Source organism: Megascapheus bottae, chromosome 27 (genome assembly GCF_031878675.1).
Source record: "Megascapheus bottae isolate mThoBot1 chromosome 27, mThoBot2.hap1, whole genome shotgun sequence".
Classification (NCBI taxonomy): domain Eukaryota; kingdom Metazoa; phylum Chordata; class Mammalia; order Rodentia; family Geomyidae; genus Megascapheus; species Megascapheus bottae.
The window spans coordinates 18,019,695-18,043,552 of NC_143535.1; the positions used below are offsets into that span (position 1 = coordinate 18,019,695).

The 23,858-nt window shown below is 43.4% G+C and overlaps 2 protein-coding genes across 3 annotated transcripts in view; one reads left to right on the forward strand and one right to left on the reverse strand.

Moving 5' to 3' along the window:
• The window catches only part of Vps26b (VPS26 retromer complex component B), a 28,858-nt gene extending 16,842 nt beyond the window's left edge, over positions 1-12,016 (reverse strand). Inside the window, exon 1 of the mRNA XM_090319713.1 lies at positions 11,325-12,016. Within this exon, the coding sequence (XP_090175839.1) occupies positions 11,325-11,547 (223 nt within the window). The 5' untranslated portion in view covers positions 11,548-12,016. The remainder of the gene's footprint in view (positions 1-11,324) is intronic.
• Positions 12,017-12,767: 751 nt separating this feature from the next.
• Positions 12,768-23,858, forward strand: part of Ncapd3 (non-SMC condensin II complex subunit D3) — a 53,712-nt gene continuing 42,621 nt past the window's right edge. For both annotated transcript variants that reach the window (XM_090319715.1, XM_090319716.1), the window contains exons 1-4: positions 12,768-12,867; positions 16,293-16,447; positions 18,150-18,312; positions 22,889-23,073. In XM_090319715.1, the coding sequence (XP_090175841.1) occupies positions 12,804-12,867; positions 16,293-16,447; positions 18,150-18,312; positions 22,889-23,073 (567 nt within the window). In that variant the 5' untranslated portion in view covers positions 12,768-12,803. The remainder of the gene's footprint in view (positions 12,868-16,292; positions 16,448-18,149; positions 18,313-22,888; positions 23,074-23,858) is intronic.

The window sequence follows — 23,858 nt, forward strand, 5'->3', positions numbered from 1 at the left end:
CCAAGCCCTACACAGACAAAAGACACATGTTTTCTCTCATATGTGGAAGCTGCAACTTATTTATATACAAATAAACACAAATGGGATTGTATGCAAGTGTACACAAATGTATTAACCAAAGTATTGAGAAGCCTAAATTAATTTTGAAGTTCGATCAACTTCGATAAAAAGTTATTTTTAAGCAGGCCCCGCCAGAAGGTCACTCTGAACTAGTTCTAAACCAGCAGAGATAGCAGCTTCAAGGGCAGGATGACCCACTGACCCACAGGTGATGCTTGCCCAGGGCAGAGGGTCCCACAGATGGTGTTTGCCCAGGGTAGGATAACCCAAGTGATGCTTGCCCAGAGCAGAAGGTCGCATAGGTGATGTTTGCCCAGGGCAGGATGACCCATAGGTGAAGTTTGCCAAGGTCAGGATGACCCACAGGTGGCATTTGCCTAGAGCAGGATGTCCCTAACCAATCAGTTTGAAGTTCTTCCCTGCTTTATGATAAGCCAATTATGTTTTAGAGTTGTTCTGTGATCTTCCTGCAGTATGTAATAGATTGCTGTAAGATTCTATGATGTGTGCAAAGCCCTTGCCTTCCCCAAAGAAGTGTATACAAAGTGCTGTAACTCTGGGCTCAGGACTCTCAGCGTCACCGGTTGCAGCTGGGTACGTGGGAGCCCAAGCTTGGGCTTGCAATAAAGACTCCTTTGCTTTTGCATTGGTTCCGGTCTCTGGTGGTCTTCTGGGTAAGGATTCTGAACTTGAGCATTACAGTATGGTGATTGCAAGGGAGAATTCACACATTGCAATTCCTTAGAAAAACTTACGGCCCAACAATACCAGGCAGCTGACACTTGAAAGGTTGGGGGCAGGGGGAGGTATGAAGGAGAGAAGCAAAGGGAGTAGAGTAGAAAAATGAAGAAAGGAAGAGAAAGAGAATGCAGTCACAATATTCAATGCAGGGTCAGGAGTGCTGGCTTAGCATGCACAAAGCCCTGTGTTCACTTCCTTGCTTCCATATACACAGAAAAATCCAGAAGTACTGCTGTGGTTTAAGTGGTAGAATGCTAGTCTTGAGAAAGGACAGAGCCTGGAGTATGGCCTAGTGGTAGAGTGCTTGCCTAGCATGCACGAAGACCTGGGTTCAATTCCTTGGTACTACATACATTAGAAAAGCCGGAAGTGGTACTGTGGCTCAAGTGGTAGACCTCTAGCCTTGAGGAAAGCCTAAGGACAGTGCTCAGGCCCTTAAGTTCAGTTCCTAGGACTGGCAAAAAAAAAAAAAGAAAAGAAAAAAAGAAAGAAAAAAGAAGAGAAAGCTCAAGAGCAGTGCCTAGGGCGCAAGTTCAGGACCCAGGGCTGGGGGAAAAAAAATATTTAATGCATATTCTATGAAATTAAGAAAACTGGGTTGGGAGGGATGAGGGAAAATGAAGACATTGGTCAAGATGCATTGTACTTATAGGCTGATTTGTTGACAGGCAACTCCCTTGTACAATTAATTAAAGATAATAAAATTCTAATTTTATTTTTTAAAGAGGTTTGTATGCTCAGCTTCCCAGCCCCTGCTAAGACCTGGCCCTGATGTGGTAAATATTGCATTTTGACCGTAATGTCACATGAGCACACCTCAGGTATTCCTGGGTTCCAATGCTATGTGGGCTGCAACCAGCAGTGGGGAGATAAACTGGGAGATGAAGCAAGCAGAGGGACACTTGTTGCTTTGGCAGTTTGCTGCTTAGGAAAAAGAGAGAGAGAGAGAGGTCTACAGAGAGCAGTCTCTGGGACAACCACCCACTGGGCCTGGTTCTCTTTCTCTCCTCCCCCTCCCCTCCCCTCTCTGAAACTGATGTTAAGAGGAGGCTCTCTCTCTCTCTCTCTCTCTCTCTCTCTCTCTCTCTGTCTCTCTCTCTCTCTCTCTCCCCCTCCCCCTGCCCACCCCAGCCTCACTCCTCCCCCTCGGATGATCTGATCTAGAAACAGCTCAGGCAGCATGGTCTTGATTAGGACTGAAGCATTCTTAGGTCCCCAAATCTAGACCTCTCCTGCCTCCCCAGAGCCAAAAAGCAGTGTTCATCCCTGCCCCAAGGGGGAAGAACCAGCCCCAGAAAAAAGGAAACTGGATTTAGCTGATACTTTTCAGCCTGAGTACATCTCCCTCACTGCTGGCCCAGGAGCTTCCTCTGTTCTTTGGGACAGAGGGTAGGAGTAGGGGAGGTGGGAGGGCATTTCCAAGCAGAGCAGGTTCTACCATAGATTTATCCAACTGTGGACTTAGAGCAAATCATGCTAAGGGAGGTAAGCCAAGCTCAGAGAGGCGAATGGAGCCTGTTTTCTCTCATATGTGGAAGCTACATCTAAAATACAACTGGGCATGGTATCTTATACGGGGTTCCATTTATTTGCAGACAGACTAAAGGAGGGTATATTTAAGAGAGGAACTCTCTGAATATCTAAAGTACTATTTATCAAACAAGTTCCAGGAAAGGAGAAGGAGGGAGAAGGGGAGGAGAGGGAGGGGGAGGGGGAGGGGAAGAAGGAGGGGGAGGGGAGGAGGAGGAGGAAGAGATGATGATAATATCCAGCTTGAGCAGCAGGTATAGCTCAATACACTTGCCTAATACAACACACTTGCTTAGCATGCATGAGGTGTTCCTGAATGTAATCCTAGCACTGCAACAAACAAATAAAACCACATTTATCCACCTTGGTAGGGTGGCAATAATGTGACAGTCCCACATTAGTCATGTTCCTCCCATGTGAATTTGCCGTATATTCTGTGGTTAGTACCTGTGTCTGTTTTCTTATGTAGAGACACCTGGATCAATCTTATACAGCAAACAACCACTTTCTCTTCCACACACTAAATGATTTCTGCAGTGGGCAGCTTTCTGGGTAGTGATAATCCCCAAGAATGTGTTAAAGGCAGATGACAGCCCCAAACTATGTGGAAAAGTGAGCAGCCCAGTAACATGCTGCCAGTGAAAGCAAGGAACTGGCCCGGTGCAGCAGCCGGCACTTGGGAGCTGCTTGGGAGACAGAAATTGAGAGGACTGTAGTTCAAGGGAGGCCTAGTCAAGAAGTCCATGAGACTCTATCTAAACCAATAGAAAAAAAAAAAAAAAGCTGGCTACAGTGGGCGTGCCTGTCATCCCACCTCGGATGTCAAACCCTGTAAGAAAAATAATGAAAGCAAAAAGGGTTAGGGGCATGGATCAAGTGCTGTAGTGCTTGTCTAGCAAGCTCAAGACCAAATGCCTAGTACTGCCCACTCCCCCAAAAGGAAAGAATTGCAGGAACAGGATAGACACAGGGCCCTGGCCAGCTCCAGCAACAAAGACTCCTCCAATCACTGTTGCTTCCTGGGCCCTGGTTGAGATGACTCTTAAACTTGGGAACCTGGTTCCCAAACACTAGATTCTGGCCCTAGTTCCAGGGAACAGAAGCTCATAGAGAATAGGCCTCCATGTCCACGAGCTCTAAAGTGGGAAATCCCAGAGTCCAGAGGAAGATGGGAAGAGAAGGATGGAAAAATACACAAATGTGATCCCACAGCTCAGAGGCAACATGAGAAATAAACAAAACAGAGAAGGTTCACAGAGTGCTCGGGCTGCCAGCATTCAGGATCCTAGCAACGGGGCAGAAGTGGGCTGCCTGCCACAGCCAGGAAGTTCGGCAGGAGATGGCTTTGCTGCTCGGCATCACGTTTTCCCTGTGACACATTAATATCAGCTCCTACATGACAGGCTGGAGAAATGGCCAGTGTATGGTCTGAGCAGGGATGACCACTTAGCCCTTTGGTTTTATAACTGTAGAAGGCATTTGCCATGTTTACTTTTACAAACATCATGAACTTGGCTTTTTGGCTCAAGACTGGTGCTCTACCATTTGAGTCTGCTTCTGGTATTTTGCTGATTAAATGGGGATAAGAGTCTCATCTGCAGGCTGGTAATGTGGCTTAGTGGTAGAGTGCTTGTCTAGCATGCATGAAGCTCTGGGCTTGATTCCTCAGTACCACATACACAGAAAAAAGCCAGAAGTGATGCTGTGGCTTGAGTGATAGAGTGCTAGCCTTGAGCAAAAGAAGTTCAGGGATAGTACCCAGCACCTGAGTTCTAGCCCCATGATTGGCCATAAATAAATAAATAAACCAACCAAACCAAAAACGATTCTCACTTACTTTTCTTTCCTCAATCCTGAGATCTTAACTCCCTAGGTAGCTAGGATGAGCTTCAGCTCATAGTGGAAGTGTTCAAGAAGTTTGGACCCAATGGACTAGGAAACTTGAAGAGATAAAGGGGTGGGGTTTGGGATAGATGGGAAGAGAGAGGGAGAAGGATATAAGGGAATAACATTGATCAAAAGTCATTATTTAGGGCTGGGAGTTTGACCTAGTGGTAGCATGTTTGCCTAGCATGCAGGAAGACCAGGGTTCAATTCCTTGGTACCACATACATAGAAAAAAGCCAGAAGTGGTGCTGAGGCTCAAGTGGTAGAGCTCTAACCTTGAGAAAGTCCAAGGACAGAGTTCAGGCTCTGAGCTCAAGCACAGGACTGGCAAAAAAAAAAGGTCATTGTTTATACAAATGGGCAGGTTATATTCAGATCTCTTTATATAGATATTTGAAAATAATAAAAGAAAAGGAGGAGGGAAAAGAGGTTTGGGCCCTAAATAGACTATGAATTACCTCGACTTTATCTCAGAGAGCAACTATAAACTATCTAATTCTTCCAAACCATTAAAGTCTAAAGAGACATTTCAGGCTTGAAATAGGAACTGGGCTCACATCCCACCCCTTCTTTAAATTAACTTCTCTGTCTCTAGTTTCCTTCTTTGTCTGAGAGGAGGAAATAACTTTTGCCCTCTGAATGTTTTCATGATAAAATTTGCCACTAATGGAGAAATGATGTTGCCACTTAGGGAAGAAATTGAGCCAACTTTGCATCACTGGTTGATTCTGTGACAGTCATGTTGGACTTACCTGTTGGACTAGCACCACATATAGTTTATGTCAGTCTGGAAGAAATAGAAATCATCAAGAGCCACTTTTGCACCTTATGTTCTCAATTCCTGCTTTCTGGCTGGCAAATTTGGTCCATCTCTGTTTGTCAAAGCTCACTCACTTCTCTAGGGCCCAAGGAAACCTTGGGGAGCAATCACATCTCTGCTCAGCTTATACCTAGCTCTGCCCTGCACAGCTTCACTCCAAACCCTGCTGGTAGCTTATTAAGTAGGCCAGAATCAAGTCAATTATTCTCAATATGCCTTTTACTTGGTGTTTCAAGAGTTAACACTTAAAGTAGAAAGTCTCTGCAGTTCTTTTTTTTTGGTACGGGGGCTTGGTTGGGACTGATGGCTCATTAGGAACTTTAAAACTCTAGATAATATCTATTTGGTCCTGGAAGACAGGGATGTTTGTGTTTCTCTCTTCTGCAAGTTTAATCATCTCATTATATTTGGTTGATTTGACCCCATTAGTCACCAAGTTGGCCCAGGTCTGCTGTCCATTCTCCAGCAGCATTCCCCAAAGAATTCTAGTTGAAAAGTGGTTATTTTTTTCTTCTTCTAACAATAGAGCAATTCCCTCTGTGCCTTTTATCCATGACCATATTTCTCTAAAAATGGGGGCCATTAGTTGATGGTATGAGGAGGTCTTCAACCTTTCAATCCTTACCACATTAGTTGCTAACCTTGTAGAACAGAAGCCAAGCTATCAGGAAGAACATGGAGGTACAGGTAGAACACCATTTATTGAGGATAACAAAATCATACATGCCCTAAGTGAATACATAAGATCTTAATACTCTCTGGGGCACTATTCAAACTGGAAGAGCTGAGCAGTTGGTACAGAGCAAAATGGACCAAAACAAATGGACAACTCTTCTTGCTTATATACAGGAAGGAGAGGTTAGTCTCAACTTGGCATAGGAACATGGTAAAAGAAAGATACAAAAAAAAAAAAAGCAGGTGAACTGGCATCAGCTTTGGTGCTCTCCTTTCCCATTTCCCTACAGAGGGGTGGTGCTCTGGTGAGGGCATGGTGGTCATGAGTTGTCCAGGTTCAACGTGGGGTTGGCTGATTGCTGTACCTCATCAGCTTGATCAATGCCTTTCCTCCATGCAGTGCAGAAAGCCCCTGGCATGTACTAGAGACCAGACATACAACCTACTTCCTCCCTTCAAAGTGATTGGGGACTGAGGATATAGCTTAATAGAAGAGTGCTTGCCTGGTACATATGCATATCCTGGGTTCATCTCTCAGCATTAAAATAAAATAATAGGCTTCTCTGGAGGAAATGAGGTGAGGGGGGCAGGAAATTCCAGAGAACGGTTTGTGCAAATTCTTAGATTTGACCAATATATCCAGTTAACAAGCATTTATTAAACCCCTATTTATGTGCTAGCCTAGCTGCCAGACTAATAATGTGCTGAAGGCAGTTTCCAGTTTTGTTTTGTTTTGGGGGGAGGAAGTCAGACAGTTGTTGAAAAGACCTATCCAGGAGGCCTGGAAGACTAGTGGAGGAAGTGCTTAAGTCAGTCTGGGGCATCCAGGAAGGCTTCCTGATTGATGTGATATTTGCTGGGTTTTGATGGATGACTAATAGTTTAGGTAAAAGGTCATACTTGCAGAAAGCTGTTAATATACAAAGGGAGGATACTAGGATTCTAAAAAGGAAAAAAAAAACCACAAAAGAATTTTTTTTTTTAAGTTCTGGGCTTTGATCCCAGGGCCTTGTGCAGAACAGGATATTTTGAGCAAGTTACAGGTGGTAGAGGTGAGTGTTTAGGGAGAGATTAATCTGGAAAGGCAGGCAAGGACCCTCTCAGGAAGGACATAAATGTATCTATCCTTCTCCCCAGGAGGGAGTCAGATATAAAGTTCCAGGGGGAAGATTAGCAATGTTAACAAAAAGTTCATCCTTTTATCCTTACAGAAGATGGAGAGGAATGAACGCAGGAAGGTTCAGGTAGAAGACCTTGTGATAAAGGGATGCAGCCTGAGGGGTGAGAGCAGCCCAGATTGAATTCACAGAGCTCTAGAAGGGACCAGCTGAGCACATGGGAAAAGGAGTGAAGCCCCTAAGAAGACTCCTAGATTTCTAGGATTTGGATCCAAGACAGAGATAACAGAAGTAGAGAGGGGTGTTAGAGCTTGGGGTAAGGCACTTGTCGGGCATCCAGGTTAACAGGCCCAGCAGGCAGCTAGAAAGATAGGTGTGTAACAAATAAGAGAGTTCCAATCAGGACAAAAGAAACAGTATGGAGTCAAGTCATCCAAATCAAAGAAGACTCTGAAGTTAGAGGTATAGATGAGGATGGGAGGGCAAGTTACAGAGAAGGACAAGTACAAAAGTTCTACCTCCTTCCAAACTCCTGGACAAAATCAGGAAGAAGGGTAGTAAAACTCTGATGGTTTTCTTAGCCCCGTTTGTCACACAGCCAGCTGCCAGAACCTGACACAAGTTCCGCCCACGTGATGCACAGTGAAAGAATGCAATGAAGGAGAAAACCACAGAACCACAACTTCAGCAATGCTTTCCATGAGTCTTGCTCTGGTGCTCTGAAGTCATTTTTATGATTATCTTAAGGTGTGTGTCCAGATTCTTTAGTGGAACCAGGGGGACGAAAAAGGAAATACACCTGCCTAAGGAAGTTACTTTGTGCCTCCAAACAGGCTGGTATACCTTTCATATCAGTCCTTTTTTTCAGGAATACCAACTTGGTTTTACATCAAATGTAAATAAAATGGTTTTTTGTCGGCTTTGAGACAAGCTCTTACTAGGTAGCCAAGGCTGGTCTTTGATCATCCTGCCTCAGCCTCCTGGGTGCTGGGATTACAGGTATGTACTATCATTCCTGGCTAGAAATGTTTTTCAGAACAGACACATTTTTTTTTCTTTTTAAAAGTGTTATTGAGATTTAAACTTAGAGCCTTGGGCTTGCTACATAGATACTTTACCAGGGAGTCACACCTCCAGATAAGAAGGCTCTTGAGTAAGACATGTATCTCAGGGCTGGGAGTTTGGCCTAGTGGTAGAGTGCTTGACTAGCATGCACGAAGACCTGGGTTCAATTCCTTGGTACCATATATGCATAGAAAAAGCCAGGAATGGTTCTGTGGCTCAAGTGGTAGCGCTCTAGCCTTGAGAAAGCCTAAGGACAGTGTTCAAGTCCTGAGTTCAAGGCCCAGGACTGGCAAAAAAAAAAAAAAAAGGAAGAAATATATCTGAGGGGCCGGGAGTTTGGCCTAGTGGTTAAAGTGCTTGCCTAGCATGCACAAAGACCCGGGTTCGATTCCTTGGTACCACATACATACAAAAAAGCCAGAAGTGGTGAGGCTCAGGTGGTAGAGCTCTAGCCTTGAGAAAGTCCAAGGACAGTGCTCAGGCCCTGAGCTCAAGCCCAGGACTGGCAAAAAAAAAAAAAAGAAATATATCTGAGAGTCAAAAAAATATGTACCAATCCGTCTTAATCTACTGTCATTTCCTTTCCTTTTGGCAATGCTGGAATCTGAACATGGGGCTCTTAAGTACCCCTTTACTTGAATCAATAGAGTGCTATTTTCGGATAGGGTCTTGATTTATGCCCAGGGCCAGTCTCAGATTATCATCTTCCTACCTACACCTTCTAGGACTACTAGTGTGAGCCATCATGCCTAACTTACTTATTAAGATAAGGTCTTACTAACTGTCCAAACCAGCCTTGAGCCATGACCTCCTAGATCTTCACCTTCTGAGCAGCTGGATTACAGAAGAGAACTGGTTTCTATTACCATTTTCTGACACAATTGGTCCCACATGCAACATTAGTTGTGACTGGCCATGTGGCATATATAGTATGAGCATCAAGACAAAAGAGTTGAAATGTGAATTCTCTGTAAGTAGGAAATTTGTACTTATTGGGGAACTATGAGAGATGTAGTGGAAAAGCAGTAAATTTGTGAAATGGAAGAGTCATAACACTAACTACCATCATTTTAAATAAAAAAAACTTCTATATAGGGCATGAGGTATGATCTTTTAACGTGCTCAACGTTTTATTATCCTGTGTTACAACTGAGAAAGGTCGTAAAACTTTCCTTCCAAGTCTCATGGTCAACTCAGCCTAGGGTATGTAAAAGTCCAGGAAGCAGCAACAGAATGTTTTGAAAAGAAATCCAGTTTAAAAAAAAATGTTTTAGAGAGTCAAGAAGTGGTAGCTCATGCCTGTAATCCCAGCTACTCAATAGGCTGAGATCTGAGGCTCATGGTTTGAAGCCAGCGAGGGCAGAAAAGTCGGTCAGAATCTTATCTTCAATTAACCACCAAAAAAATGAGAGGTGGAGCTGTAGGTCAAGTGGCAGCGTGCTAGCCTCCGCTGTCTTTTATTTAGACAATTACAGGCTGGCAGCATTCTTCTAGCTTTATTGTTTGGGTCAGAGAACACTCTGGATTATCTTCTATGTCCTGGCAAGGTGGGACCCAGAAGGAACATAGCTATTGACACTCTGGTATTATGGGGTCAAAACTCCAATTTAAAAGTGCCAAATTCTTAGTATGTCAGGGTTTTCAACTAGTCCATATAGTTATGATTAACATGAGATGTGGATTTTACCCATTCACTCTGTCCTCCCGGGTATAGAAGGCACTATTTCATGATTTTGTGTCACTGTGAATAATGCCACTGGTCAGAAAGGGTAGGGAATGCTGCTAAACATCCTGAGGCACCAAACATTATCTGGCTCCAAATGTCAACATCATTACCACTGAGAAGTCCTGCCATCTAAGCCAGGAGCAGGAAAACAGAAGGAAATGGGCAATAGAAACTTGCTCTCTGAGCCTTTTTCTGGGATAATATCAGACCTCACTTATTATTCTGGCTTCCAAATAACAGTAAAAAAGGTCCTTTGTAATCAGCCAATCTGATTTCATCCTCAAGCTGATTTCATTTTCTTAAATACCAGATGGGAAAAATATGTATGGCTGAACAGAGGATCACAGAATCGGGCTACAAGGACTTTTTCCCGGGTTCCTCCTATCTGTGTCTCAGTATTTCCTGTGTGTTTGTAATCAAGAACAAATACTCTGCCTCACTCAGGACAGGAGAGAGCTTAACAGGCTTTCCCAAGGAAGTCCAAAAACCATGTCCATATGTACAATATGTTTGTTTCCTATGTGATATTTACTGTGATATTTCTCTTGACCTCATAACACAGATGATTTGGGGGGGCGCTGGGGGCAAGGGGCTTGAACTCAGGGCCTGAGCACTGTCACTGAGTTTCTTTTGCTCAAGGCTAGCACTCTACCACTTGTCACAGAGCCACTTCTGGCCTTTTCTGTGTATGTGGTATTGAGAAATCAAACCTAAAGCTTTGTGCATGCTAGGCAAGCACTCTGCCACTAAGCCACATTCCCAGACAAATGATTATTTTAGATCATTTTAATAACACCCAAGACTCCAAATAATATTAGACTAGAGACAATCCACTCTTGATGGGCAGCTCCCCAAACCTTGTTACTGCCTTTTGTTGTCTAGTTCTAACGATTACTAGTCAGGTTTAGAGACTTTCATTGAATGGTGGGAAACTCTGATCATTTAACTGTGACTTTAGAAATGTTCTTTCTTGGTCTTTAAGGAAAAAAGAAAACCATAAAAAACAACAGGACAACTGAAGACTAGCATTCTAATATGGAAGTCTGAGAAATACAGGGTAGGTAGGTGGGTAGTCAGATTGAAGCAGAAGATTATAGGTCTTCTCTTCCAAAACATGTACAGGATACGGCAGTTCAGAGTGGAGGTGAGAAAAGCCAGCTAGCTGATGAGCCCCCTCTCCACAGCTTACCTCAAGAAAAAAAGAGAGTGGGTTGGAAGCACAGCTTCATTTAGGGTCTGGTAACTGAGATGTCCAGTGGATGGGGAAGTCATTTTGGGAAGAGCGGATTTTCCCCTAACAAACCCACCTGCAGGCTATGGCCCAGATTTCACTTGAGAAATCCTGAGGCAACAGGCAAATCTGATCATGTGGTAGCGTCAACAGGGATATACCTAGGGGTCAGGTGCCCACCCAACCTCACAGCAGGGCGCTTCCTCCCGACCTCAGTCCCCATCTTCCAACAGTGAGCTGTCACTTGGCAGGGAGGGCAGTAACGCTAGGCGAGTCGCCCACGGGTGAGACTTGTGGCTGACACCCCCCCTCCCTCCAGTTTCAGACTACCGTTGACAAGAGCCTGTGTGACAGGCCTCATCCGAGCTGGGCCCTCAGGCATTCCAGTCTCCCCCACCCTCCCCACCTCCCCCGGGGCAGTGCCCAGGCTCTGACAGCTCTGCGGGAGGAAGATTCCAAGGGTGGACTCACCGATCTGCCCGATGAACTCGATCTTGATGCCCTGGTGCTCTAGCCGCTTGTTTGGATTCTTGAGGGAAAGGCTCACCTTCCCGGAGACGGTCTCCCCGTCGTAGAAGAGAAAATATTTTTCCTTCTTCCCGTCCTCAGTCTTGTGCTCCGCTCGCTTCCTACTCTCCGCATCGTTCAGCAGGATTTCCACCTCCACGCTCTGCCCGAAGCCGAAGAAGCTCATCTCACCACCGCTGGGCCCCCTCTGGTCTCAGTTAAGGACAGCTCCCTTCCTCCGAGGCGCGGGCTGCCCTAAAGGGAGGGAAGGCCGGAGGGCCCGGCTGCGGGAGGGCGAGCGTGCTAAGGTGGCCACGCCGCAGCACAGCCCGGCTCTGCTGCTGCTGCTGCGGCGGCGGCGGCGGCTGCTGCTGCGCCGGGTTGGTGGGCGAGGACCGACTGTCTGCTCTCCACGGAGGAGGAGGGGCTGGACGGGGGAGGCGGGCGGCGGCGGGCTGCAGCGCCCCGAGCAAGCAGTGCTCAGACGAGCAATGCGCCGCCCCTCGCCGGTCCTGAGCAAGCCCTAGCAGCCGGCCGCAGGGAGGAGGCGAGGGTCAAGCCGTGCAATGCTGAGGAAAGCAGCAGTGCAAAGACGTGTGCCTTGTGTGCCCACCGGGCGGGGTCCAGCGCCGAGCAGCGCAGCGAGCTGCCCAGCCTCCGGCGGTGCAACGCACCGAGGGTGCTCCGGGAGCTGCGGGCGGGGGAGGGGGCATCCAGCCCGGATGCGCTGGAGATGCCCGGCGCATGCGCATAGCGTTTTCTGGGTCCCTAGCCTCCAGGTCGCCGGGCGGTGTGCTCTCTGCGCATGTGCACGGTAGGAAGGCGGCCTGGCCCCTCTCTCCCTTAGTTGATATGGCAGCCTCGGCCTCTTTCCGGTAGAATTCGGGCCCAGATATTCCGTAAATCACAACAACGGATGCCTTCTCGGGATGATTTTGCTTGTTTTCCCCCTATTTGTCCTTCTAGCTAAGTTTTTGGTTGCCATCCACACTCAGACGTGTGCCATGTCCGAGTGCTGCGACGCCCTGACACGCACGCGAAATGTCGCTTGACGGGCAGCAAAGATGACAGTTTCTGCAGGGAGTACCGTTCCAATCTGTCGCTAGACTCATTCCCACTTAAGTAAAAAAAAAAACGCGTCGGGGAACGAAGCTACCAGGCTTTAATCTAGTGCTAGGTCCGCATTTCAAGGGAAAGCGCACCAGAGAGACACGCACTCGGAAAACCTTGTTTAGCCTCTAGCCTTCGCCCCGCCCCATTCTTTGCGCATGCGAAGGCCGACCTAGCTCATTGGTTGAGAGACTGAGCCTAGGTGGACGCCGTGATTGGGCGACTGAACATTCCGCACGCTGTGATTGGTCCGTAGGAACATCGCGGCGCGCGCGCGCGGGAGCGAGCTTTGAAAGTTGAGCACGGCGGTGGGGAGCCGGTTCCTCCGGTATCATGGTGGCGCTGCGGGACCTAGGGAGCGGCCTGCAGCCCTGGTGCCCTGTGGATCTCAACCCCGGTGAGGAGACGCTGCCGCGAGGCCCGGAGAGGAGGACTTTGGGTGCTTTGTGTCCCCAGTGGTGTCTCAGTCCTCTCCAGGGTGGGGGGGGGGTTGGGTGAGGGTGCCCATCTCGGCATTGTTGTGATTCCCCAGGGCTGTGACACGCCAGAATCGTGGCCAGACAGCTTTACCGTAGAGGCTCAGTCCAGGCAAGCAACTCGGTTTTTGCTTTGTTTTGTTTTTAAAAGAGGAAAAGAGTGAATGTTGGTTGGCTCTTACAACGTTTGTGCATCTGTTTTCCCCGCCTACCGCTTCTTTATTCTGTCAAGTCTTCCGGGACGCAACTATCTATTCATGCCATCTTCAAAGCTACCTAACTCTCTCGTGCTAGGCGTATTTGTAAATATTCCCAGTCCTTCGTTCAAGTAGATGTCACACAGGCAGGCATCATCAGATGCCACATAAATAGAACTCGGATTCTTCAAGCCAGCGGATCCCATCACCCAAGCCACAAACCTGAGAACCAGGGCATTCCTGCATCTGCCTTCATACACCGCCCCCCCCCCCCCCCACCACCACAGCTGGTCCTGCGATCAATTTGCATTCCTAAACTGGTGTCCACCTTCAATCCCTGTAGACACCCAGGACAATTGCAGAGTATCTCAACTGCTTTCTGGTGCTGTCACTGTCCCCTCTAGGAACGTTCTCTGCAGTCTGCTGTCCCTGTAACTTTTGGTCACAGATGCTTGGGCCGTTCTTGCAAATAGCGTCAGTATCATTGAGCAAGTTGCTTAACCTTGTTAAGCTCTGATCTTATCTGTCAAATGAGAGTTATGATATCTACCTTACATAGTTTGTGTGAAGGTGAATTTGGTACCCTGGCACATAATAACTACTGAACAAATGCTTCTCTAGTAGTTCTGATTCCCAAGTGAAACGCTGACGTGGTGACGTTTCTTTATTTCTGAACACTTTATACCCTCATCCTCTTTGTGATCTCTAGCATGTGCATCTCTGCTTTTCTGTATTTAGTCTCTACTATTTTACACTTTGCCTATTGTAAAAGTAATAGCTATTATTTATTAGTTTTAGTATTTATTAGGTTAATTGTGTAAAGCTTGGTGACTTTTTTTCCCCCGTCATAAACTACTATGTAAATTATTATAATTGTGAGATGAAGAGATCTTAGTGGACAAAAACCTGGAGCATTCATCTTTCTAGCACTTACATTAGAGGTTTTCCAATTATTTGAATTATTCTAATTATTTTCTAATTATTTGAATGAATAAACAGTATACTTCCTCTTCCATTCAAAGTGAGATAGGTGGGACAGGAATTATCTGTATTTGAATGTTTTCCAGTTGAAAAATAGATAATGAGGTATTTGGGTTTATAAAGTATTAAGTGATTTGACAGAATTCCAAATCTAAATAAAAATAGTAATAAGATCTAGGTCACTTGATATCAGATGTTTCTCCCCCTGTGTCTCTTTCTGTTTCTTTCTCTGTGTCTCTGCCCCCCTCCTCTCTCTTCAGTTGGGTATTTGCCTTCCAGTAAACTTAAACTTCTAGTTTACCCTGTTGTAAGCTTTTCCAGTAGAATATTTTTCTTGTGAAATTGATATGCATTATTACCTTACATCTAATAGGTGAAGTAGTAAAGACTCAGGAATGTTAGAAATGATGACCAAAGTCATACATATGTTTTTAGGAGGACTATGAAGTCAGGGTAGTTACTGCCTTTCGAATTAGATTTGATGCTACTGTCAGTAATGAGGTATTATGAACAGGGACTAAATAAGGATCAAGATATTTTTGTTCCCATGTCAATAATGAGATTAAAATATTACTGGAAATACAAAGTGATGCAGTTTGTTTTTTGTTTTTTGGTTTTGGTTTTGGTTTTACTTCCACCCCCATTCCTGTGCAAAGCTATAGATTATAGGAGACTTTTTCCTTCGTCAAGTTCAAGTGGCAAAAGATGTTGAGCAGATTATATTCTAAGGAGGAGAATCTACCTAACTGCAGTGCTGCCCATTGAAATAAAGGTGGAGGTTTCCCATCTTTATTTTTTTTTTTCTGTATTCACCCTGTTCACTTTAAAGTAGTGGAGAGCCAATAAAGAATATTAATGTGAAGATGTTGCATACTCGTAATGTGGCAGACATGGCCACATGTTTGTATCTAGTCTTAATTATAGGTGTAGGGGAAAGCCTGAAGAAAATAGCTGGTTGAAAAAGTATGGGAAAGTTTAGAGCTAAGAGAGATTGGCAAGGAATCTAGTTAGAATTCTGTGTCAGTGTCACTTTCTCAGCATATCGCCTTCTTATTTCTGTGGGAGTCACTTGAGTAATTCTGTGAGTTTGGTGGCTTATCTCTAGTTCCAGCTTCTCGGGAGTCAGGATTTGTGTCTTTATTTTAACATACTACATTTTTCCCCCAACTGCCCATGAAGTATAATTTCATTTGAATTTATTAACTTGGTTGTGATATTTTCACAGGGAAGCATTTGAGGCCATTATTAATGATTTTCCTTATTCTGTTTGGAATTTATAGGGATTCTTGATCATTAAGGTCATTCCCTAAGCTGTAACATGAACAAAGTATTTTCTTTATACTTTTAGCTGATTAACTTACATTGGTAGCTGTCAGTTTAATGTTTTAAAAATGTTTAATGTTTTAAAGGAGGTTTTCTTTTTTTCTTTTTTGGGGGGGGTCTTTTTTTTGCATTTTTTATTGTAATTAGTAAAAGGGTTACATGATATTTGCCAGATAGAAGGTGCATTAATTCACGTACATTGATACCCTTTCACATGTCTTGGTACCCATTTCCCTCCCCCCCACACCCCCCACCCATCTTGGTTTTCCCCCCTTCCCTATCAAATTTCAAATAACCAAATACAAATAAATTCAATATATCAGATAACAAAGTGAGATACTATAACAATATGAGATAACCAAAGGACAGCAAAGGAGATGAGAGACAACATAGTACATTAAGGACAACAATCATTCGTTACATAGCTTTTGTTTCAATATCCTGGAGGTCTTAAAGGAGGTTTTCTTAATCTTTACTGCTTCCCTTTAATTATAGTATACTTGTGTAACTAAATGTTACTTGGGTGCTGGTGGGTCATTCCTGTAATCCTAAATTACTCAGAGGCTCAGGTTCAAAGCCAGCCTATGCAGAAATGTCTGTGAGACTCTTATCTCCAATTAACTACCAAAAAGCCAAAAGTAGCGCTGTGGTTCAAGTGGTAGAATACTATCCTTGAGCAAGAAAAGCTAAAGGATGTATCCATGCCTTGAGTTCAAGCCCTAATACCAGTATAGAAAGAAGTGTAAGTTGTGAATTTACTCCTGCAGAATGTATCTAGAGTCTAGAGATGATTTTCTTTTAAAACCCTTGTTAGAATATTTGTTATTTCATTGTGTTTTCTTTAGAATGGGTAGATGCCGTGTGGGAGCTGGATTTCACAGAGACTGAGCCACTGGATCCTAACATAGAGGCAGAAATCATAGAGACTGGTTTGAGTGCGTTCACAAATCTTCATGAAAATCTTTTTCCCTTTGCTACTGAAGAACATGCATCTTCAGAGGTAAGGAAATTTAAAAAAAAAAGATGAGGCAAACTGTTTATAGAAAAGGTAAGTCATTACATTCTAAGCTTTTATAGTGCATCACTTATAAAGAGTACAGTAAGAATAACGCAGAGACTGTGCTTGATTCATTGGGCCATAATAATAGCTTTTCTTCAAAAGACTCAAAGAACTCATGATTGTCTTTCAAGATATAATGAGTTTTTATACCAGCCAATTGAAGGAAAGCATAAAAGTGAAAATAAGAAAGAAAACTAGACATATCAAAAATGAAAAGAGGGCCAGGGAAAATGTAAACAAGTGTAGGCATGCCTTAACATCAGGAGATTTATTATTAAACTGAGAAATGATTAGAGGAATTACCAGTAGATTTGTGCCGTGTTCCTTTCAATACTGAGTTCTACTTCCTATGCTATTCAGTACTTAAGACCATTGAAGTCCTTACAAGAAAACCAAAAGGCTAGGAAACACAATAAGAAATTTTTAGATATAACATCTCTGAAGCATTTAATGTTACAAAAAATTTTAATGATAAGTTTTACATACTTGCTTAAACATTAAGTCATCTGGTAAACTGCTGTGCACTATAATGCTAAGCACTGCATTAAGTGCTTAGCATTACAGTACAAAGTCTTTTCCTCAGTCAAGGGCCCTTGCTGGGACCAGTGCACTGGCCAAAGGAAGTGCAGCTGAGGTGGAGAAGCACAGCACCTCTGTGAAATAATTTATGAATCACATGCTAAGCAATGCTCTGAAAGAGGTAGATAAATCATCAGATAAGACTGTGGAAATGAGAGTGTGCTTGGATTGGGGCTCCCGTAATAAAAGTTGCCAGAGGCAGGTCTTCGCAGTTGCATTGAATGTGATTTAGCAGAAGTTAGGGTTAAGGATCATCTTGGAAGGGATCTCTGGAAATATGCAGGGGGTGTTGAGGAAATTGTAATAGTATTTAAAATGTGGTTCATAGGACAATAAGTTAGACTGAGAATTGATTGTGGGTAGCTTTGAGTAAGGTTCACCTGTGGGGCTTGGAAAGTTAATTGGGTTGTACATTGTATATGAGGTTCTAAAGATGATACATATATATGCATATATTAATGCACACTTCTGTTTAGAAGAGGCTACATGAGCAGTAGACTGAGTAATTTGAATTAGTCTGTCTAGGATAAATGTGCCTGAGCATAGGCAGACTGATATGGGGAAAATACAGACAGGAGACCTCTTGGGAGTCTATTATAATAATGTAAGTGTTATAAGTGTTAATAGTGTGGTCTGAAGTTTAGATTCTGGAAATTGTAAAGGAAGACTTGGGAGGTCGTTTTGTTGTTGTTGTTGTTTGTTTTTTGTTTTTTTTTTTTAATTTAAGATAGAGTTAATAAGGCTTTGTGAACTAGGAAGCATTTGTTGGCTATTTAAGTTGTGTTACAAAGTGCTAAATTGACTGTGTATAAGAAGTAGGAGTGGCTGGGAGTTTGGCCTAGTGGTAGAGTACTTTGCCTTTGTACTTTGTTATTAAGAGGCAGACTAGACTATTATTTGTGTGCTTGTGTGTGTGTGTGTGTGTGTGTGTGTGTGTGTTGCATGTTGCTACATCTCCAGACCTCACTACATTTTTTTTTGTAAGACACTAAGTACTTATTAAAAAAAAATCAACCAATACATGTTATTAACTGTTGGCTTTTGGGATTTGTCCTCTCTCCAGAACATTTGGACCTTCTTCATTGAGAACAATATTTCTCATAATATGCTGGTGGCATTATTCTATCACTTCGTCCAGGTAGCACATAAGAAAAATGTCAGTGTACAGCATCGAGAATATGGCCTCCATGCTGCTGGGCTTTATTTTCTGCTACTAGAAATACCTGGTATGTATATATTTGACACTCTTCTATGTTCATTAGATCTGCATGTGTGCATGGAAAGACCGCTTGAACAGAAACATGTTAAATTGTTGCTAGTGTGTGATATGTGTTTCCTTGTTGAACTCTAAACACTACGATATGGTAACTATTATATAGCATCTGCCTTATGTTAGGAATTAAAAGAGGACATATTTAGGGAAAAGGACTTGAATATTTTTGGTTGTATGGGTTCTGTGGAGTGGTCCTGGAACCACCTCACCTGTGAATAACAGAGCATGACTACATTTGATATGGTAAAATAGGCTTCTGTCATTTTCTCTTTCTACTTGTTTTAATTCTTGTTTAGTTTGTTTTCTCACTTAACAAAACTAGCAGTGGGAACTTATCACCCAGAATGGGTCTGAGGATTATGTGAGATCACCTTATGGGTGTCTGTCCTTTTTCATTACTTGGGTGTGTGTTTTCTGAGATTGTGCTTTGTCTACAATCCCATATGGAGAGTATGAGAGAGATCCCTTAGGAGAGGGATTGCCCTTTCCAAACCCAGAAGAAGATGCTGATCCTTCCCTCTCTCCAGACTTCCCCATCACATTGAGAAAAGCTGCTGTGTTCTCTCTCTCCCTGGTGGATGTTTAAAAAATACAACTGTTCCAATTAAGAAAGTGTGATCATTACTGGAAATTCTTGCCAGAAGCACTTGGGGGAAAGTACTTTGGTATGCGTCACTGTGCTTGTCAGAGCTCCTCTGGGCAGTGCAGTCTTCTTCCCACCCCTACTCAAGACATTGGAGTGGAACCTAGGGACGTGGAGAACCTAAAGTTCTTACAGAAAAGAAAATCATAGCACTAGTCAGTTTGCTGCTTGCCGTTGTTTACAGAAATGTTTGCTTTGTTTGCTTCTTCCTTTCCTTTCCTTTCCTTTCCTTTCCTTTCTTCCTTCCTTCCTTCCTTCCTTCCTTCCTTCCTTCCTTCCCTCCCTCCCTCCCTCCCTCCCTCCTTCCCTCCTTCCCTCCTTCCCTCATTCCCTCCTCCTCCTCCTTCTCCTCCTCCTCCTCCTCCTCCTCCTTCTTCTTCTTCTTCTTCTTCCTCTCTCTCTCTCTCTCTCTCTCTCTCTCTCTCTCTCTCTCTCTCTCTCTCTCTCTCTCTCTCTCCCTCTCCCTCTCCCTCTCCCTCTCCCTCTCTCTCTCTCTCTCTCATTTCTGACGTGGGGCTTAATCTCAAGGCCTGAGTGCTATCCCTGAACCTTTTTTGCTCAAGGCTAGCACTCTACCACTTTGAATCACAACTCCACTTCCAGTTTTCAGGTGGTTAATTAGAGAGAAGAGTCTCACAGCCTTTCCTGCCTAGGCTGGCTTCAAACCACGATCCTCAGAGGTCACCCTCCTGAGTAGCTAGGATTATAGGCCTAAGCTATCCGTATCTGTCCAGAAATACATTTTTAATTAAAGTTGAGGCTATATTCTGTACAATTTGAGAAAAGGAAAACAAAAAAGATACTTAAAGCCTTCAGTACCGACTCCTGACTCATGCTATTGTTCATGCTTCACTAATGACTTTGGATATAAGTTCCTGAAGAATCTAGTTGTCAAGGACTGTAATATCTCAGCTTTAACTAGATTGTCTGAAAATGTGTTGTGGTTTATTAAATGCAGTTTCAGCCAAGTGCAGTAGCTCCTGCCTGTCATCCTAGCTTCTTGAAAAGCCTGTAGATCAGGAGGATTGTGGCTCAAGGCCAACCTGGGAAAAAAGTTAGACTCTATCTCAGGAAATAAAAAGAGGCATGCATCTGTCATCCCAGTGATGTGGGCAAAGCATAAGAGGACTGTGCTCCAGGATGGCCTCGGGACCCACTCAGCACCATCTCTGAAGAATAAAGCAGAAATGGTCTAGGGTATGGCTTAATTCTTGCCTAGCAAGCTTTGAGTTCAAAGCAGTACTACAGCCCCCTGTCGCTCCCCAATACAAACATATACACAATACACAAATCAGTTTCTCTTCCCTTACTAGAGTTTCTGCTTTGTGGTAATCATGCTATAATAATGCTCACTAGTTTCTCAGTTGTTTTAGCTGATCTGAGTTCCATGTAAGTTTTAAGATCTATGTGTTTCTTCAGTGCATGTGGAGGTCAGTTTGGGGAGTATTATCATCTTCACACTGTCTTTAGGTCCATCAACACAGGATATCTTTCCATTTATTTTCATTCACAATCTTTAATATGTTCTGGTGCTGTTTTATAGTTTTTAATGTTCAGTTCTTACATTTACTTTGTTAAGTTTATTCCTAAGCATTTTTTCAATACTACTTATAAATGAAATTATTTTTCAGGTTTTATTTTGTTTTGTTTTTATAAGTCTTGAGGCTTGGGTGCAGTCCCTAAGCTTTTTTACTCAAGGCTAGTGCTCTGTCACTTTGAGCCACAGCTCTACTTTGGTTTCTAGTGATTAATTGGAGATACGAATCTCACAGACTTTCCTGCCTGGGCTGTGATGGTCAGATCTCAGCCTCCTGAGTAGCTAGGATCACAGATATGAGCCACCAGTGCCTGGCTTGATTTTCAGGGTTATTTTGTTTGATTTAGTTTGGGTTTTTGTTGTTGTTGTTGTTGTTTTGTTTTTTTTTGATAGTTCAGGGGTTTGGGGTCAGCTTGGGCACTGTCCCTGAACTACTTTTTGCTTGAACCATAGCACCACTTCTGGTTTTTTCTGTTTATGTGGTACTGAAGAATCGAGCCCAGGGCTTCATGCATTCTAGACAAGCACTCATACCACTAAGCCCATGATTTTCAGTTTTTAATTGATTAATTTTTTTTGAAACAGCATCTTGCTATATAGCCTAAGCTAGCCTGGAATTCACCTCCTACGTGCTGGTCTGTGATATCACAACTGGTGACATGCTTATCTTTATTTATAGTTCTGATTATTTATTAGTAGTTGTATACATAGAACTACAATTGAATCTTTTTTATTATTGTTGTTATTTATCTTGTACCCTGCAACTTTATTCACTTAGTGGCTTTAAGATGATTTTCTTTATTCTAGACAAAATCTGCTAATAGTCACAGTTCTAGTTCTTTGTTTCTAGTATAGACACCTTTTATTTTTCTTGCCCTGGTGAGAATCTCTAGGACAGGGCTAATAGAAATAGAGAATAGAACCGGGCTCAGTGGCTCACGCCTATCTATAATTCTAGCTACTCAGGAGTCTGAGATCTGAGGATCTCCATTCAAAGCCAGCCCGGGCACTACAAAGTTGTGAAACTATTATCTCCAATTAATCATTAGAAAACAGGAAGTAAGGCTGTGGCTCAAGTGTAGGGCTGTAACCTTGAGCTGAAGAGCCCAGGGATAGTGCCCAAGCCCAGAGTTTAAGACCCATGATCCCCTCCCCACCAAAAAAAGGAAAAGAAATGGAAAGTGGACATTCCTGTCTGCTCCCTGATGGTGGAGAATTTTTTTGGCAGGGAAGGCGAGTTATGGCACTTGAAATCTGGGCCTGGGCTTTCTCCCTGAACTCTTCAGCTCAAGACTATTGCCCTAACCCACAGTACCATTTCTGGTTTTTTGATGGTTAATTGGCTCTTATGCTTCACATAGTTTAGTGCCCAGTCTGACATTGAACTGCAATCCTCAGATCTAAGCCTCCTAAGTAGCTAGGATTATAGATGTGAATTACTGTGTCCATCCAGCTTACAGTTTTTTTTTTTTAAGATGGCCTTTATCCATGAATTATACCTAGTTTGTGAAATGTTCTGTTATGGATAGATATTAGATTTGCATTCCTGGGGTTTGAACTCAGGGCCTGGGCACTGTCTTGAGCTTTCTCAAGGCTACCACATGAGCCACAGCACCACTTGCAGCTTTTTCTGTGTATGTGGCTTTGTGCATGCTAGGCAAAACTCCTGGCCCAGGTATTAGATTTTTATCATTTGCTTTTCTGCAGCTGTGAAGTAATACTGTGATTTTTTAAAATGTTTAATTACATAATTTATTATGTTGGTTTTCATATGGTTAGCGAAACTTACATGACCTTGCACAGCGTTAAGTAGTAACTCCTATCCTACTGATATCACCTGGGGCAACACTTTCTACGACTGCAATTGTGTGTGTGTGTGTGTGTGTGTGTGTGTGTGTGTGTGTGTGTGTGTGTGTGTGCTGTTACTAGGGTTTGTGTGTTGGGTGTTACTAGGGTTAGCTGTTTTGCTCAAAGCTGTGCTCTGCCACAGCTTCACTTCTAGCTTTTTTTTGGTGATTTATTGGAGGGAAGAGTCTCCTGAACTTTCCTATCAGGCTGGCTTTGAACCATCATTCTCCGATCTCAACTTTCTGAGTAGCCAAGATTACAGGCATGAGCCATCAGTGCCTAGCTGAATTTTAAACTTTTTAATCTGTTTTTAGTACACATATGTTAAAATCTAAACTGCGTAAACTGGGTTGTTGAAGTATATGTTTATAATCCCAGCATTGGGAAGACTGAAGCAGGAGGAGGGTAAGTTTCAGGGCAGCTTGAACTTCTTAGGAAACTATCTCAAGACAAAACAAAAACATCTAACTTGCTTACTCTCTGCTCCTTATGATTGATTAGGCAGTGTAGCCAATCAAGTATTCCACCCAGTGATGTTTGATAAGTGCATTCAAATTCTCAAGAAAAGCTGGCCTCAGGAATCTAACTTCAATAGGAAAAGAAAGAAAGAACAAACTAAGAACTCTCAGGATAATTCAAGAAACAATAGAAAAAGAGGAAAACCATCCAGGAAAGATGATACTGAGGTAAGAAATGAAATAAACATAACCATACCAACACAGGCTTTTAGTTTGTTTGATGATTGATTTTAAATCCTTTTCAGGGATTCTTAAAGTATTTTCTGCTATATGTCTGATTTGAAAAATGTCTTTAGGATTTCATGTACTACCAGGGCATGTTTCTGCCATGTCACTTGTTTTTACCCCCCACGCCCCAGGCATCTCCCACTAAGGCTTGTTTCCAAGTGTGCTTGGCAGTTTACTAGCTGATATACTTGTTACATTCTCTAGCTTTTTTTTTTTTTGCAGTCATGGGGCTTGAACTCTGGGCCTGGGCACTGTCCCTGAGCTCTTCAGCTCAAGGCTACCACTTTACCCCTCGAGCCACAGTGCCACTTCCAGTTTTCTAGTGGTTAATTGGAGATGAGTCTCATGGTCTTTAGTGCCTGGGCTGGCTTTGAACCTCAGTTCTTAGGTCTTAGCCTCCTGAGTAGCTAGGATTACAGGTGTGAGACACCCCGTGCCCAGCTTTTTTTTTTTTTTTTCTGTCAGTTGTGGAATTTGAATTCTGGACTTGGATGCTGTCCTTGAGCTTTTTCACTCACTGCTAATACTCTACCGCTTTGAACTCAGCCCCACTTCTGGTTTTCTGGTAGTTAATTAGAGAGAAAAGCCCCAGAGACTTTTCTGGCTTAGTACTGTGAGCCTCAGATCTCAGCCTCCTGAGTAGCTAGAATTACAGGTGTGATACTGGTGCCCAGCTTGCCACATTATTTTATTGTCACAAAGGATGGTTGAAGTGTCTTTTGGAG